The sequence below is a fragment of the Sturnus vulgaris genome, chromosome 21 (genome assembly GCF_052056855.1).
Source record: "Sturnus vulgaris isolate bStuVul1 chromosome 21, bStuVul1.hap1, whole genome shotgun sequence".
NCBI classification, from domain to species: Eukaryota; Metazoa; Chordata; class Aves; order Passeriformes; family Sturnidae; genus Sturnus; species Sturnus vulgaris.
Window position 1 is genome coordinate 5,488,212 of NC_142263.1, and position 17,002 is coordinate 5,505,213.

At 57.9% G+C, this 17,002-nt stretch overlaps 1 protein-coding gene across 2 annotated transcripts; it reads left to right on the forward strand.

Annotated features, from left to right (window-relative positions):
* The first annotated feature begins 65 nt into the window (after window positions 1-65).
* Window positions 66-12,921, forward strand: TMEM132E (transmembrane protein 132E). 2 transcript variants are annotated; one of them, XM_088176968.1, is made up of 8 exons: window positions 66-1,913; window positions 2,763-2,903; window positions 5,823-6,015; window positions 6,596-6,739; window positions 10,091-10,296; window positions 10,873-11,152; window positions 11,230-11,421; window positions 11,908-12,689. In XM_088176968.1, exons 1-8 carry the CDS (start codon window positions 982-984, stop codon window positions 12,541-12,543), a joined length of 2,724 nt encoding a protein of 907 aa, XP_088033094.1. In that variant the 5' UTR covers window positions 66-981; the 3' UTR covers window positions 12,544-12,689. The 2 variants fall into 2 exon arrangements, with proteins under 2 accessions (XP_088033094.1, XP_014731874.2); XM_014876388.2 differs by having other exon boundaries at window positions 70-1,913; window positions 11,876-12,921.
* Window positions 12,922-17,002: the final 4,081 nt, after the last annotated feature.

Here is a 17,002-nt window from a genome sequence, read left to right on the forward strand (position 1 = left end):
AGAGCCGGGGGGGGATCCAACCCTCCTGGGAATTCCTGGAGAAGGCAAAGACCTTGAGATGTCTTCCAGGCTCCCGCGGCTGCCGGAACAACGCGTGCCGGGAGCCGGCTCCGTACCGGCCGCCTTTCCCAGGAAGATTTCCATGGGTTTTCCTTCTGCTTCCAATGGAGTAATCAGATCCTTCCGAGGGGCTCGGGCAGCTCTGCCCCTCGGCTGGCAGAGGCTCCCCGCTCTGCCAGTCCTGGAGTTAATTTTTTAAGGGAAAAAATGATTAAAAGGGGATTTCTGAAGGGCGCTGGGCGCTGCTGGGGTTTGCACAAGGCGGCACCAACATCATCTGTGTCACCTTTCCACCACGTCTGGAAAAATTTGGTCTGGGTCAGCTTTATCACATGAGGACAGCACAGTGTGGGTGACGCTCCTGGGTGGGTGACAGGTGACAGAGCGGCTGTGACACCACCCTTAAGGCAGATGTGGGGACAGAGCAGGTCTGGGAGCTGGTTTAGCCACCTTCCCTGCGAGTTGGAAGCAAAAGAAAAGCCTTGCTGATAATAAATACATGGTGGGATCTGCCGGCCAAAAATTAACCTGGTTGTAACTTTAGGTCGTGAGCCTTTGGAGAAACTCAACATCCGTGCCTTGGGAAGCGGGGATGGAACAGAGATGAAGCCAGCCCTGTTTTTGTAAAACGGTTTGTGCTGGTCCAGGCAGTGCTGGGGTGAGTGACCCAGGGACAACACGAGGCTGGATGTGGCTTCAGCACACCCTGGATCCCGTGCCGAGGGTGGCTTTGGTGTGGCTGCTGCCACCCGCCCGGAGGTACAGTCCTGCCCGAGGTCCTTCTGCGTTTTGGTTTGTGGGACAGGAACCCAGCCGGGCTCTTGCTGCCCTTCTCAGAGGTTTGGGGGCTGAAACTCCAACTCCTCCTTGTTCCTTGGATCAGGGCTCCCTGCTCAGGAGCTGCTCCAGAGGGGGGTGCCCATGTTAACCTGCACTCTCCATCCCTCTGCAGCCCACGCCAAGGCTCCAGCCCCCAGCCCCGAGCCTGCTGAGCCCCCCGGTGCCATCCTGCTGCCCGTGAGCTACCGCCTGTCCAACACCCGCCTGGCCTTTTTCCTCAAGGAGCTGGGAGCCAGCCCGGCGGGCAATGGCAGCGCCCCTCTGCAGCGCTCCGAGCCCTTCGTCGTCTTCCAGACCAAGGAGCTGCCCGTCCTCAACGTCACCCTGGGGCCCTTCAGCACGGGGCTGGTGCTGCCCAAAGAGCACCTGCAGCCCTCCAGCACCCTGGAGGTGCCCGACCGCCTCACCGTCAACTGGAAGGTGCGCGCCTTCATCGTGCAGCCGCGGCTGGTGGCCAGCCAGCCCGTGGTCCAAGTGCTCTTCTACGTGGCCGGCCGGGATTGGGATGATTTTGACGTGACAGACCGGCTGCCCTGCGTGCGGCTCCACGCCTTCCGCGATGCCCGGGAGCTCAAGAGTTCGTGCCGGCTGCGGGGCAGCCTGGCCATGTGCCTGGTGCAGGCTGAGCTGCCCCACGCCTGGTTCGGCCCCTCGGCTGTGCCGCTGGGCAGGAGGAAGAGCCCCGAGAGCCTGGAGCTGGTGGCGGGGGAGAGCCAGCAGGCTGAGCTGTATTACACCCTGCACGCCCCCGATGGTGCCGGCCAGTGCCTTGGGGACACGGGCGCTCGCCGCGGGGCTGGCGGGGCTCGCACCGAGGGTCCCACCCAGCACCCGCTGCTGCGCATCGGCAGCGTCAGCCTCCTGCAGCCCCCGGCCGGGCCCGCCCTGCAGGAGCATCGCCTGGACGGGAACGTCTTCATCCGCCTGCCCGACAAGCCCCTGAAGCCCGGGGAGGTGCTGAGCATCCTCCTCTACCTGATGTCCAACTCCACGGTGGAGCACTTCACCCTCAGGTGAGGGCCTGGGGCTGTTCCCGCTCCCTTTTCACAAGGGGTGGTGGTGAAAAAGCGGCTGTGGGCGGGAGGGAGTGGCTTGTGAGGATGTGGGGTTTGTAGGATGTGCTGGAAGCTGGAGCAGGTGTGGCAGTGAGGCCAGAGCAATCTCTGGAATGTGGCTTTGCAGAAAAGGGAAGGGCTGTCCACGCAGGACATCTCTGCCCTGGCACTGTGCGCTGCTGCCTTTGCTCTCCCAGTGTTCCCAGTTGTACTGGGATTCTGCCAGCAGCTGTGGGTTTATTCCCAGCCATTTTAGGGACAAGGTATGGTATGGCCTGGGGGCTGTTCTGGACAGAAGGGGTGCCCCATTTCCCCTCCTGCTGCCCCAGAACCAGCTGGGAGCAGAATGGGCTGGTGGACAGGAGGTGCTGAGAGCCCCAGTGTGGGCAGGTGTGCAGAGGGGGGACCCCCGTTGCTGTGTGTCCCTAAAAATGGGGACACAAGCCCTGGCCACACCTCTTCAAAGGACACTTGATGGCCTGTGGACCAGCAGAGAGCCGTGGAATGAGGGATGTGGTGCTCCAGGGTCTCCTGTCCTTCATCCCAGGGATGCCCAATGCCACAGGGGTGTTACTGCCCTGAGGGCAGCACTGGGGCTGGGGGTCCAAAATCTTGCTGGAGCGGTGATTGGAGGGACAAAATTCCACAAAAGGGGAGCTGGAATGGGCTGTGCTGCCAGCCTGGATGATGCTTCCCACAGCCTGAAGGGATCAGGGGAAAACCTCCTCCTGTGCCATGGCAGGGTATCCCAGGGGATCCAGGAGTGCCTGAGGGTGAGGATCCATCTCTGACTGTTGCTTTCTGCAGGGTGAAGGCCAAGAAAGGTGTGAACCTGCTCAGCACCAAGTCCAGGAGCGGGCAGTGGCTGGTGAGCTCGGAGCTGCTGACGGGTGGCAAACACTCCACTGCCACTGTGGATGTGTCCAGGGTGGATGGGGCCGGGCCCAGGTAAGGGCTGCACCTCCGGGAATGCCAGGGAAGTGCTGGGATTTGACCTGGAGCAGTTCTTCTCCAGGGTCTGGGTGGCTGCAGTGCCACATGGGTGCTGGCAGGGGAAACTGAGGATTTTAGGGCTGAGTTGTGAAGCCATGGAGGATTCCTTAGTCTAGGGTGGAAGAATTTCAATTTTTATTAAGTTTCAATGCAGTGAGAAGCAGCAGCTCTTTGCTGTCTATGCTGGTGTCTCCTCTGGGAAGGAAGAGGAGCAAGGCAAGGTCCCATCTGACCCCTAAAGTGAGGGATGAGCGTTGTATGGGGAGCAGGATCCATGTCAGCCCCTGAGACAGGCAGTTCTGCCCTGCTCACACATTCCTGGGACTCTGGGAAAGGCTCAGAGCAGTTGAGGAGAGCCCTGGAGATGGAATTGAGAATGATCTGAAGGAGAAAGGACCCACAAAGCCAAGTTGAGACCCCAGAGGGTTCTCAGCCTGAAGAAGGGGAGATGTGAGACCGGCAGGACAGGCAGGTGAGGGCTGGGGATGAGCACGGGGTCAGAAACAGCAGCAGGAAATATTCTGAAGTGCTGGAAAACAACAGTGATATCTCTGTCACTGTGCCTTGGGAAAAGGCACACAAGTGTCTCCACTTAAAGCAGCTTGATGTGCTCAAGCCGTTCCTGTCCTCTGCAATGGAAATCTCCCCACGTCCCTGTCCCCCACCCCAAAACTGAGCAAAGCTGGGGCCAGACTCTTGGGAAAAAAGCAATCCCCAACTCTGCCTGCTCTGGTGTGACCTCCAAAGCTTGCAGAACCCCTTTATGACCAGGAGAGCGGCTTTTCCTTCACCCCATCCTGCCGCTTCCAAAATACACCCAGAGCATCCAAGCCCACAGCCCCATGGCTGATCCAGGAGTGTCCCCAGGGCCACCCTGTCCCCTGCACACCCATCCCACAGCACACAGAGCAGAGCTGCCAGCAGCAGCAGGATCCTCTCCCCCTTCCCCCTCTCCCGCTGCCAGCACCGCTTCCAATCAGCCTGCAAAGGTTACAGACGGGGGAGGAATTTAAAGTGATTACAATCACCTTTTAGACAAACAACTCCATCAAATATTAACGGAATGGAGAGGATGAATGACTCCAAGCCGTGTTGCCCTCCGGGCTGTGCAAACAGAGGAGTTGCTGCACTGGGGCTCTGGGGTTTTTTGGCAGCTCTGGCTGTGCAGGGAGGGGCTGCAAACCCTGAGTTTTGGGGTCAGAACTGCTAATTTGGAGTGTTCTGCACCCCAGCAGCTGCATCCTGAATTGTTCCCCCAATGTGGAGAGCCTGGCTCGTGTCCCTGTTCAGAGCAGACGATGCTGGGGGAGGGCAGAGGGTGCTGCCTGGGCACCTTGGCCACCCCACGGCCAGGAGTCCCATTGCCACAGCACCTCCGGCTCTGCCCTGCCTCTGGACCTGCCTCTTCCCAGCTGGGTTTGGTACTCCTGGTGTCGGAAGAGCAGCCAAATCTGCTTTTCAGACCCTGTGGCCTTTGGGGATTCCCCTTGAGCCCCAGAGCTGCCTTGGGGCAGAGCAAGGCTCCACCAGCCTCGGTGGATCAGCTCCACCACGGCTGCTGTGGGATCAGGGAGAAGGGAGCAGGGATCAGGGCTTGCCAGGGCCTGGAGCAGCTCCAGCTTCTTGCTCCCCTCTCTCCCTGCTCCCTGTCACTCATTAGATATTGATTAGAGAGAAATGGGCTGTGCCCTGCATCCCCAGATCGATGGGACCTTCTCAATTGCTGCTGCACTGAGATGAAACTGGAGGCAGTCCTGCCTTCCCTTCCACTGGAATTTCACTTTTCCTCTCCTCACTGGCTCTGGAGGGTTTTTACCAGTGCTGTGGTTTGTGGGGGCTCATCGGGGTATTCAGTTTTTGGGGAACAGTGAAGTTTGACTCGGGGCAGGGTTGAACCTTGAGTAACTCCAAGGATTTGCAGAGCTGAGGGCAGGATCAGGTCTGGCAAGGTTTGGTTGTAGGGATGGGGTGTAGGAGTGATTTATGCTGCTGCTGTGAGGTTGTGTCCAAGCCATGATGCAGATGGACACTGGCCTGTCGCTTTAGTCTGGCTGGGTTTGGCATCCTCTCCACCCTGTCCTGCCTTGGGGACACTCCCTGTCCTTTAGCTCCATGTCCTGCTGTCCTCAGCCCTGGCATTCATTTGTATGTGTGTGCTGAGCTGATGTTCCTGGGCTGTTCTCCCCTGCTGGTTCTCTCCACCCCCCTGTCCCCTCCCATCCTCCCTCACAGGATGGGGACAGCTCTGTCCCATGTCCCAGCTCAGAGCTGTCCCACCTGCTGCCTGGGCTTGAAACTCTTTCTCCTGTGACTCAGTTTCCCCATGGGATCCCCTTGGAAGGGGCTGTAAAGTCAACAAACAGCTTGGGCTGAGCTCACGTGTTGACTCTTTGTCATTCCTGAGTGCTCTGGGTGTGGGACACTGGGGATCTGACCTGTGGGACATGAGTGTCCTGGCAGGAGCAGTAAATCCATCCATCCTGCTGGGAAGATGGAGTCAGGGAGACAAGGCCAGCACCTGCAGCCATGCAGTGTCCCCTGAGGCTATGGCCACACACCCACCCTGTGATGTCACCCAGCAGCCCTGGCAGAGCTGCTGAGGGCTTTTTGTCCTGCTGTGAGAAACATTTCTCTCTCCCTCTGGGGAGTTGCCATGGGAATCTGCAGGATCCCACTGGAACAGCCTCTGCAGAGGTGGGGTCAGGGTTGCTGGGTTTGGGTGGCACCCACTGCACAGTCCCCCTGTGGGACAGCACCCTGGGGACACCAAGGAGACCTGCTGGGGACTCTGATGGCCTGGTGTTCATCCCGGGGTGTCTGTGGGACCTGGGACAGCCACCTCACCGTGTCCCCTCCTCCTGTCCCCCTGCCCAGGGATGGGGACTCCTCTTCTGAGATCATGCAGCTGGATTTCGAGATGGAGAACTTCACGAGCCAGTCGGTGACGCGCCGCATCATGTGGCACATCGACTACCGGGGCCGCAACCCCCCGCCCGACCTGGAGAAGGTGGTCACGGAGCTGACGGTCATCCAGAGGGACATCAGGGCCATCGTGCCCCTGGCCATGGTGAGCAGGGTCCTGCCCTCAGCTGTTACCTGCTTTGAGGGGTTGGGACCCCCTGAGGGATTGAACACCTGCCCTATAGCACCTCTTCATGCATCATCCATCCATCATCCATCCATCATCCATCCATCATCCATCATCCATCATCCATCCATCATCCATCCATCATCCATCATCCATCATCCATCCATCCATCATCCATCATCCATCCATCCATCCATCCATCATCCATCCATCCATCCATCCATCATCCATCATCCATCCATCCATCCATCATCCATCCATCCATCCATCATCCATCCATCCATCATCCATCCATCCATCCATCCATCCATCATCCATCCATCCATCATCCATCCATCATCCATCCATCATCCATCCATCCATCATCCATCCATCATCCATCATCCATCCATCCATCCATCATCCATCCATCATCCATCCATCCATCATCCATCATCCATCCATCCATCCATCCATCCATCCATCCATCATCCATCCCACCCACACCAGGGTCCTTCTCTGTCCCAGAAGGGACAGGCTGCCCTCTAACACGACGCTGCCCTTTCTGTGCCACCCCCAGGACACAGAGATCATCAACACAGCCATCCTGACGGGGCGCACGGTGGCCATTCCCGTCAAGGTCATTGCCATCGAGCTGAGCGGTGTCGTCGTGGATGTCTCGGCCATGGTGGAGTGCAAGTCCAACAACGAGGACATCATCAAGGTGGGTGTGGGGAGGGGGCTCTTGTGACCCTCATGACCCGTGGCTGAGGCTCTTCCAGGAGTGCTGACCCCAACAGCACCCTGGGCTGGGACTGGTGACAGAGCTGATGTGGCTCACAGCCCCACCCAAACCGAGTGTCATCACCTCGGTGGCTCCAGTCTGTGCAAGCTTCTCCCTGAGATCAGCTGGGAGAAGGACAAGACACTTTGTCACTGTCCCCAGAGAGGCTACAGGATGCTCCCACACTGGCAGCAGCAGGAACTGTGGGTTACCACCACACTTAGTGCTGATAAGGGGAAATATTGTCACTGTGGGGTGAGTTGCACGTTCCCATCGGTGCCTGGAGTGACACTGATGTCCTGATTGGGTCACGTGCTGGGCTGGAGAGTGGTGAGATGGGAATGATGGGGGAAAAGAGGAGCTGAGGGGGAAGATCCAGGTGGGAGAGGTGCTGATGGTACCCAAGGCTCCCTGCCCCAGCCACCAAGGCAGCCCCTGATCCTCAAACCCTCCAATTTTCCATCACCAGCCCTGCTCATCCATACGCATTTTTCCATCCCTGAATAAACCCATCTGCCCACCTGCCCATGTCACTCTGCAGCCATTTCCATCCGTCCATCCACCCCCAGACATCATTCCCTTCTCCTGAACACCTCCCACCCCTCTCCCTGCATGCACCCAGCCAGCTCTCCCTTTCCATGCCCCTGCTGGGCTGGGCAGAGGCAGGGAAGGGGGCTGGATTCCCTGGGGGCCCTTAGCCCCTTCTCCCCTTTGGGGTGATGGCAGATCCCTATCCCGGCTGGGATTTGCTGTCCATGGGGCTGTGTCACCCACCACGGGGACATCCAGTGCCACAAAGTGCTTACCCGAGTTCTTGACTAAAACTCAGATCTGTGGGATTTACAGGACCAGCTCTAATTTATGGAGCCCGGTCCTCCCCAGCGTGATAAAACACTGGAGCAATAATACACTTCAGGATGGACTCCAAGACACTTAAACTGTTTAATGTGCTGCCTTTCTGCTCATAAATCTTTTGACATTCTGTCCCCAGACCTGGGGGGAGCAGGCACATGCCCAGGAGCTGGGATGAATAATGCAGGGAGCAGCCCTCTGGCCCCGGCTCCCATCCTGCCTGGAGCACGGCGCAATTTCTTGCTGAGTTATTTGGTGTTTTTGTTGGAGCTTCATTTCCGAGGGAGCTCTCAGTTACCTGCTGAGATCGGGGAGTATGATTGCGGTGTCAGGGCTCTAAACCTGCTCCATAAATCACAGCTTACGGAGTGGGATGTGCTATCTGTTACTGTAAATAATTTAACGTGAGGGCGGGCTGGGGAGCTGCCTCTCCCCGCTCTGCTGTGGCTCCCTGGGGGTTGCTCTCCTGTCTAACGTGGGATTTGTCCTGGGCTTGGTGTGGACGTGGCTCTGAAGGATGTGGTGGGAGAGCATCAGTGGGAGTTGTCATGCTCATCCTGTCATGCTCGTCCCCTTCTGTGGTGGCACAGGGTGACAAAGGTGTGCAGGAGGACATCACCACTCAGGGTAGTGTGGGAACCACCCCCTCTTTTTAAAATGGGTGGCGACCTTGGGGACTGTGGGGGGACACACAGGGAGTGGGAGATGCTGAGTGTGACCCCTCTGAGAGCCTCACACTCCACATCCCCTGGAGAGCCCCCCAGGAGCTGATCCTCAGGGACCCTGCTCACCCACAGCCACCACCGGGACCACGGTGGCTCTCCCCACTCCTGGGGCCCTTGGAGAACATGTGTCCCCTTGCTCCCACGCCTGTCCCCGTGCCAAGCTGGGAACTCCTGGCCACAGCAGCGGAGGCAGCGGTGCCTTGGCTGGGAGCCCAGGCAGCCCTCAGCCTCTCCGTTGCTGACACCTCGCCGTAAATCCGGGAAGTTTCCCCGAACAAGCTTCATTTCCGAGCTAATCTGCAGTCACTCCATCTTCGGGACAGGCCTGGTGTGCAGGGATTTTTTTGTTGTCATAGTTTCAACCCCCTCCCGGCTGCAAAGCAAGTGGTGCCCAGAAGGAGGTGCCGGGGGGTTTATTAGCCAAGGTAATGCAAGCAGAGCCCATCGTGTTTATTGTGATAAATGGCACAATATCCAGAGATCCTCTGCTGCAGGATTCACCTGGGAGCTCATCTTTATTCAGGCGCTGCCTCGCCACAGATGAGATTGTCTTGTCAGACTTGCTGAGCTGGTACCTCTGATAGGAAGACAAGGAACAAATCCTCCCGCATCGCCCTTCCCTCCTGTGCTCAGGGATGTCCCCAGGTGCAGGGCTCTGTCTCCTCCACCAGCCCCAGGGGACCATGGACACCGGGCTCCTGGAGCTGTTGTAGAAGTCAAACCCTGCTGTGGGCTCAGAAAGGCAAAATTCCTGCATCGGGATGCCCACAGGTGCTCAAGGAATAGGCTGGGAGAGAGACAGGGATGCTGTCAGCTCTGCTGTCAGCCACCTGCAGCCTGGCCTAACCCTTCAGCCATCAGAGAATCCAGGGATTCTCCACTGCTGGAAATCAGCTCTTGTGTGCTTGAGTGCTGCTGGCTGAGCAAACGAGTTCTGCTCTTCTCCAGCACCCAACAAATGGGATGCAATCCCTGACAGGGGATCGGGCTTGGGCCAGGGGGCCGCTGCAGATGAGAGGTTGGAGTCCCCTTCTGGTTGTCTGCTGCCTCTCTGGCTGGGAAGGAGCTGTTGACTGCTGGCCTGAGCTCAAACCCCGGGAGATGCTGCCCTGGTGTCCCCTGAGCTCTTTAATTGGCTCAGGCGGGCGGTAATTAGTGACCCCCAAAGGATGGGTTTGTTTTATTGCGAATTTCACTAATGGCGTTTGCATAAGTGGGAATTAAAAGGGGAGGAGAGAGAAGAGGAGCAGGAGGATTCATCCAGACCACAGAAATCCTGCTCTGGGGTGAGCAGCAGGGACAGGGACAAGGCACCAGTGGGGACAGGCACGAGAGGGGTCTCCTCCTCTGCAGGAGATTTTGGGGCACATTTCCAGGTTGAGCAATTTGCAACCTGTGTGGAGCACCCATGGGTGCCTCTAGCTCAGGGACAGTTCAGTGTGAAGGCCAAAGAGAAACTGAGGCACCAAGGGGAGGTTCTTGGTGAGGTGGGAGAGAGTGAGGGCTGGCTGGAGGACATGGGCCAGGGACACTTTGCAGGATGGACACAGGGTGTGGACTCCCTCTGAGCAGGATGTCCAGGAGGAGGGACCACCCCTGCTCCAGGGGGCCAGCATGAACTGGATCCATACCGGGTGACATTCTGCTCTTCCAGCCTCCAGCCAGGATCTCTGCTGTTCCTACAGGACCATTCCCATCCTCTCTTGTCCCACAGGTTTCCAGCAGCTGTGACTACGTCTTTGTCAGCGGGAAGGAGTCGCGGGGCTCCATGAGCGCCCGGGTCACCTTCACCTACGAGCACCTGTCGGCCCCGCTGGAGATGACGGTGTGGGTGCCCAAACTGCCCCTGCACATCGAGCTCTCGGACGCCAGGCTGAGCCAAGTCAAAGGCTGGAGGGTGCCCATCCTGCCGGACAGGAGGTGGGTGCTGAGGAACCACACCGGCCAGCCTGGAGAAGGCGAGGTGGAGGTGCTGGTCATGGGTTAATTGCCTCGCTCAGCTACTTCATCAGGAGGTTTAAAAGGTGGTGGAGACAGGGGGATCTCAGGGGTCTTCGGTGGAAAGGGGAGAGGTCATGGATGCAGGTTATGGGGAAGGAAAAAATTTCACAGTCAGGTTGGTGGAGCACATCCCTCCTTGGCAATGGTCAAAAGTTCCCTGGATGAAACTGGGAACAGCCAAGCTCCCAAGTCCCATTTTTCAGGTCTAGAGACCTCCAGGTGTCCCCATCCCAAGCAGAGACACCTTGTCCTCTCATTGGTTTAGGGGGCAGAGATGCCAGTGACCATGTTCTGCTAAATCCCTTGAATCCTTCAGGAAAGATGGGCATCTTTTGCCCAGAAGCCACTGTTTTTTGGTGACATCACATATTTTCCTGACTGGCCACCTTTCCTGGGGGGACTGAGGAGCCATGGTGCGGGGAGCTTGGCAGCACTGCCCACTCACTGTTCTGTCCATCCATCCATCCATAATCCATCCATCCATCCCCCCTGCAGGTCGGTGAGGGACAGTGAGCACGAGGAGGACGAGGAAGAGCGGAAGCAGAGCCGGGGCTGTGCCCTGCAGTACCAGCACTCCACACTGCAGGTCTTCACCCAGTTCCACACCACAGCAGCCGAGGGCACGGGCCAGGTGGTCACCATGCTGGGGCCGGACTGGCTGGTGGAGGTCACCGACCTGGTCAGCGACTTCATGCGTGTGGATGACCCACGGGTGGCCCACTTGGTGGACAGCTCCACGCTGGCCGGGCGGGAGCCGGGCACCACCCTCTTCAAGGTACCCCTGGCCACCTTTCCCCCCTGTGCCAGCCTGGCTGGGGCGGCAGGGGGTGACAGGAACCTCGTCCCCTGCAGGTGGTGTCCCCGCTGGTGGAGGCGGTGCTGGGTGAGACGCTGGTGACAGTGGCAGAGGAGAAGGTCAGCATCACGGACCTGAAGGCCCAGGTGGTCTCCAGCCTCTCGCTGTCCCTCCACCCCAGCCCTGGCAACAGCCACACCATCATCGCCCGCACGTCCGTGCAGCAAACCCTGAGCTTCTTCAAGCAGGTGAGGCCGGGGGGGCATCCCGACTTGGAGGGGGAGGAACTTGGGGTGCAATCCCCTCCTCCCAAATCCTGCCCACACTCCAGCCCTCACAGCACCCACTGTCCCCATGACACCCTGGTGAGCCCAAAACACCCCAGAAACCTTCACAGAAGCTGTGATCCAAGCCTGGGGACAGGACACAACCGTGGGAGCAAAGGGGGAGGCATGGAATCCTATACAGCTCCTGGCCAGCTCTGGTAGCCACATCTGGCACTGCTGAGGTTTGAGTCGAGCCTGGGCAAGCACGGGGAATGTGGAGAGAAGAATAGGCCGAGGAGAAACAGCAGGGACTGGTTGGAACAAGATGGATTATGGAGGGACAAGGGGCATGGAGAGGTGCATGGGGGGATGGACAAAGGGGTGCAGGTGGGACTGGCCTCCTGCTGGGCAACCGGTGCCTGTGTTGGTCCCGCAGGAAGCGCTGCTGAGCCTGTGGATTTCCTACAGCGACGGCACCACGGCCCCCCTGTCCCTCTACGACCCCAAGGACTACAACCTGGTGGTGAGCAGCCTGGACGAGAAGGTGGTGACGGTGACCCAGGACAGGGCGTTCCCCTTGGTGGTGGCGGAGAGCGAGGGCGCGGGGGAGCTGCTGCGGGCGGAGCTGGTCATCTGCGAGAGCTGCCAGAAAACCAAGCGCAAGAGCGTCCTCTTCACCGCCTTGGCCACCGTGCGCGTCCACTTCGGGTCCGAGGAGGACCCCACCTACGACTACGACCACGTGTCCAGCAGGCCGGGGCTGGGGGAGGCCGGGGCCAGCACCACCCTGCGGGCAGAGGTGGACAGGAAAGCGGAGCCGAGCGAGGACAGCCGGATGTCCAGCGCGTCTCATCCAACCGAGGACTTCCCCACCATCCCCACCGGCTTCGTGCAGGTGACGCGGGGGCTGACGGACCTGGAGATCGGGATGTACGCCCTGCTGGGCGTCTTCTGCCTGGCCATCCTGGTCTTCCTCATCAACTGCATCGTCTTTGTGCTGAAGTACCGGCACAAGCGCATCCCGCCGGAAGGCCAGACCAACATGGACCATTCCCACCACTGGGTTTTCCTGGGCAACGGGCAGCCCTTGCGGGCTCACAATGACCTCTCGCCGCAGCCCGAGAGCCCGGGGAACCCGCTGGAAAACGTGCAGACCTGCTGCCACGGGGACCACCACAGCAGCGGGAGCTCGCAGACCAGCGTGCAGAGCCAGGTGCACGGGCGCGGGGACGGCTCCTCGGGGGGCTCCACGCGGGACCAGAGCGAGGACCCGCTCAACTCACCCACCTCCAAACGGAAGCGGGTGAAGTTCACCACCTTCGCCACCATGCCCTCGGACGAGCTGGCCTACAACTCCATCCCCATCGCCGATGAGGAGGACTTGGAGTGGGTGTGCCAGGACATGGGGCTGCAGGACCCCGAGGAGCTCCACAACTACATCCGCAGGATCAAGGAGATCGCTTAACGCAGGGGCAGCGGGGCCGGGGCGGGAGGGAGGGGCTGCCACGCTGTGCCACACCGTGCCACGCCGTGCCACGCTGTGCCACCACGCTTCCCCGGGGCCGGACACCCGCGTTCGGCTCCTTCTTCCGCACATCTCACGTCCTCACCCCGTCCAGAGGCACCTCCGGGGCGGCCTTTTTTCAGTTCTCGCCCTTTCCCCACTGGTTCTCCCAGGGGAGGCAGCAGCACTGGCGTGGCCCCGAGCCGCTGGCACACAGAGGGGTCACAGCTCAGGGTGTGCGTGTGGCCCTGCTGGCAGGAGAGGCTGTGGGTCCTGCTGGGAAGGGGCTGGGAGAGGGCGGAGATCCCGTTCCCTCCGGACCCCAGCAGGGACGTGGTGGGTGAGAGCTTCCCAAGGGCCTCCCCCAGCCTTTGCTGCGCTCAGTTGCACAATTTTGGAGGTGAGTGCTGGGTCACCCCGTGGTTTTTGGGTGATGCAGGAGTGAGGGGGCGCATTGGGGCACTGCTGTCCCCATCACCTGCTGTGTCCCAGCCCCAAATTCCCGGCGTGTCCCACTCCCTGGCTGCTTGGGTAGTTTGGGGTGACCACCTGGGACGTTGGCCGCCCACCTTGGCTGTCCCTCTGTCCCAGCCATGGGGCCAGTGCTGGGCTCCCCCCCTGCCCCACAGCCCTGCTGGGGCCTCCAGGGCCAGCCACCGGTTTGTGTCCCCTCCCAGTGCTGGGATGTGGCTCTGGGATGGGAATGTGGAGTGGGGACACCTTCAATGGGACCTGGCCTGTGTGTCCCAGTGCCAGCCCAGCAGGGATGCCCGGGGCCAGGCTCAGCCTGTGTGGTGCCTTCTGACTGCCATAACCCGATGCCTCCCGGTCCCCCCGTGCTGGTGGCACCTCCCAGCCCCTCTGGCTCACCCAAGGGGCACCCCCAGCCCAGGGCCACCCCATGTCCCTGCCCAGTGTGGAGCATTTTGGACGCCCAGGTACCAGGGCTGGCAGGCTGGGGAGCCTGGGCTGTGCAATTGTCCCCATGGGCATCAGGCATGTGGGGACAGGGACCATCCCAGCATCACTCAGTGGAGGCTGGCAGCAGATTATTTCTGGATCGAGAATTACCCACCACTGTGTCTCTTTTTTTTTTTTTCTTTCTTTTTTTTTTTCTTTTATTTTTTTTTCTTAAATAAAAGACCAGAAAAGGAAAAAAAAGAAACAAAAAAAGCAAGTGGCAGCACTGTCATGGCCCTGTTTCTGCTGTGGTGCCTGGGGTGGGGGTTCCCAGTGTGTTTGGGGGTGAGCCCTGGTGGCTGTGGGGTCCGCTGGGGGATGGCTCAGCTTTGACTGAGCATTTTGGGGTCAAAGCTGTGATTTTGAGGGATCCCCTTCCAAAATCCTCCCCTCTTGGGCAGCCTGGGTGGGCAGAGAGCAGCCCCATCTGTGCCTCAGTTTCCCTGGCAGGTGAGCTGTGGGCTGGGGTGGTGTGTGGTGTTTCAAAAACCTCTTTAAGGAGTTTAATCAATTTTGGGTCTGTGAAAGTTTCTCGCCTGGGTGGCCTTAAAATTTACCTGTGAGCTCTATGCTGGTTTTCTATATACATATATATCCATATATATCCATACCAATATCAACACAGGGGGAATGAGACGTGCTCAGAGGGCAGGCAGGGCATGCAGGGAGTTGGTTTTACTCTGCCCCCTTATCTGAAGCAGCCACCGAGCTGATTGTGGCTCTGAGCAGGAAAATTAACACAGCTGCCTCCCCTGCCTGGAACTGCCCAACCTCCTCGCTCAATTAACATAAATGAATATTTGTGGGGGGAAAAAATAAATTAAAAAGGGAAGCAAAAAAGAGAGGGGAAAGTCAGAAAAGGGTGGAATAAAATTTTCTAGTTGTAATAAGAGCTGGCAGCGCCTGACTCTGGTCCATGAGCACATCCTGGGGCTGTGGAGGTGGAAGATGGAGACAACAGGCACAGATCCATGGGAATCAGGGAGCTCGGCCAGCCTTGGCACGGGGTGTCCCCACTGCCAGGTTTTCCCACTTCTCCTGGCTGCTCTCCCAGCTGTAGCCAAGCCCAAGGTCTGACACCGAGCACCAGCAGAGGTTTTCCAGCCCATCACTTCCCATTCCAGCTGATGGATCCAGCTCAGATCCAAGAACCCCTGGGAAGGCAGCACCCACAGCCCCACGGTGTTTGTGGGATGCTCTCAGTGCCCCCAGGTTGTGTCCTGCAGCATCCCTGCACCCCCCAGCATCTCCTGCAGGGAATTGCCAGCATCCCAATATCCCTGATTCCAGTCATTCCTGCTGAGAGTGAGGAGAGCTGGTGTGGCTCCATCTATTTATTGGCACCTTTAGATGTAGATATTTATACTTCATACATATGGATGTATTTAGATTTTTATATATATATGCATCTCTAATGTGCCTGTGCATATATATTTATTTATATATATATATATATATATATATTTGTGTCTATTTTTTAAATATATATATACATAGATAAAGGGTTTAAAAAATATAAAGGCTTTATATATACATATATATATGAAGGCTATATATATATATATATATATATATATATATATATATAGGCTTTGTTCAAGGACAGGGGTGCACTTACAGACACCCCTAAATACACTCCCCCAAGTCTCACTCCTCATCCCAGTCCCTCTGGGAATTCAGAATTCCGGGAAAGCAGCTCCTCACCAGTTTTTCCAGGGTCCTGATGTCCTGGAAGTCCATCAGCAAATGCAAAACACCCAGGGACAAACCCCAGGAAAATGGGAACTCTGAAGGCTCTGACTCCTACCAGTGCCAGATTATTTTTTTTCTCCATAGGATTGACCCAATTGGGACATAATAATTTTAAAAACGACCCCAGAGTGCTGCTGGAGATGTAGAGATGGAGGTGGCAGCTGGGGGCTGGTGGCACACATGGGGACAAGCCCCAAACCCACCTGTGCTGCCCCAAACCCACCTGTGCTGCCCCAAACCCACCTGTGCTACCCCAAACCCAGCAGCTTCCCCTTGATTGCCTCGGATCCCATTCAACAATCCCCAAGTGAACAGCAGAGTGTCACAGAAAGAAAAAAAAAGGGTAAAATAATGAAAAAGCAGCTTGCTCCCAGCTCCCCTCAGCGCTCCCTGTGTTTATTCCTGCTGCCTTTTCCCTGTTTAGTGCCTTGCTATCTGTTCCCAGCAGGCAGGGACATATTTGCATTTTAATTTGGCCTTGTGATGCTGCAGGAGCCACCTGTGAGGAGGAGGCAGAGCTGGGGACCTGCACCCGGATGTCCCCCACCTCCCCAAGCTGGGCCTTACAATTCCTTTAAACTCCTATAAAACCCCACAAACCTCCCAGAGCATCAATGTCTTCGTGCTCAGAGAGAGGAGGGATCAAAGTGGGGGTGAAAAATCGGGATTTTTGTAGTCCCTTCTCTTTTCCTGCATCCTCTCCATCATTTCCTCACACCTTGGGTTTTCTCTCAACCTCTGACCTCGCTCAGGGCCCTTTTTCCCCAATCCCACCCCTTTGTGCTACCCTTGGGATGCCTCCAGCCACATCCAGCCGTGTCCCCAGGGTGGGACTTGTCCAACAACGGGGACCCCAAAACCTGTGGGGCACACCTGCAGAGCTGCCCCACATCCCCGGGGATGGAGGGATATTCCCGATATTTCCCGGGATAAAACATCTCCGACTGTCCTGGGGAAGTTTAATCAAAGCAGGACCCGGCTCTGTTCCCCCTCCCCGCTGTTGACATTACCGGGGCAGGATTTGCTCGGCAGCCGCGATTTAATTACTTTGGTAATTGCTCCATTATTTCTGGGGCTCGGGGCTGTTGTTTTTTTTTTTTCTGCCTGGCTCAGTGCAGATCCCTCCCGAGGGAGAGAGGAGGGATGCTCCTGTCTCTGCACCAGCTGGAGCTGAGCACCGGCTCCTGACAGGCTCCAGGGAATGGGAATAGGAAAATCCATCAGATACCGAATTTTGGGGCTCCTCCTCTGATCCTCCTCCCTTCCTCCCAGCTGAGGATCCTTCGTGCTGCCCAAATATCCTGGCTGCAGGTTCCCAAATCCCCCAGGAGCACCACAGAGCCTCCT

Coding starts and splice junctions, on each gene's coding strand:
- TMEM132E (XM_014876388.2), top strand. CDS start 982: ATGTTAACCTGCACTCTCCATCCCTCTGCAGCCCACGCCAAGGCTCCA. Junction 6,016..6,595: donor CCATCGTGCCCCTGGCCATG/GTGAGCAGGGTC, acceptor TGCCACCCCCAG/GACACAGAGATCATCAACAC. Junction 6,740..10,090: donor ACAACGAGGACATCATCAAG/GTGGGTGTGGGG, acceptor CTTGTCCCACAG/GTTTCCAGCAGCTGTGACTA.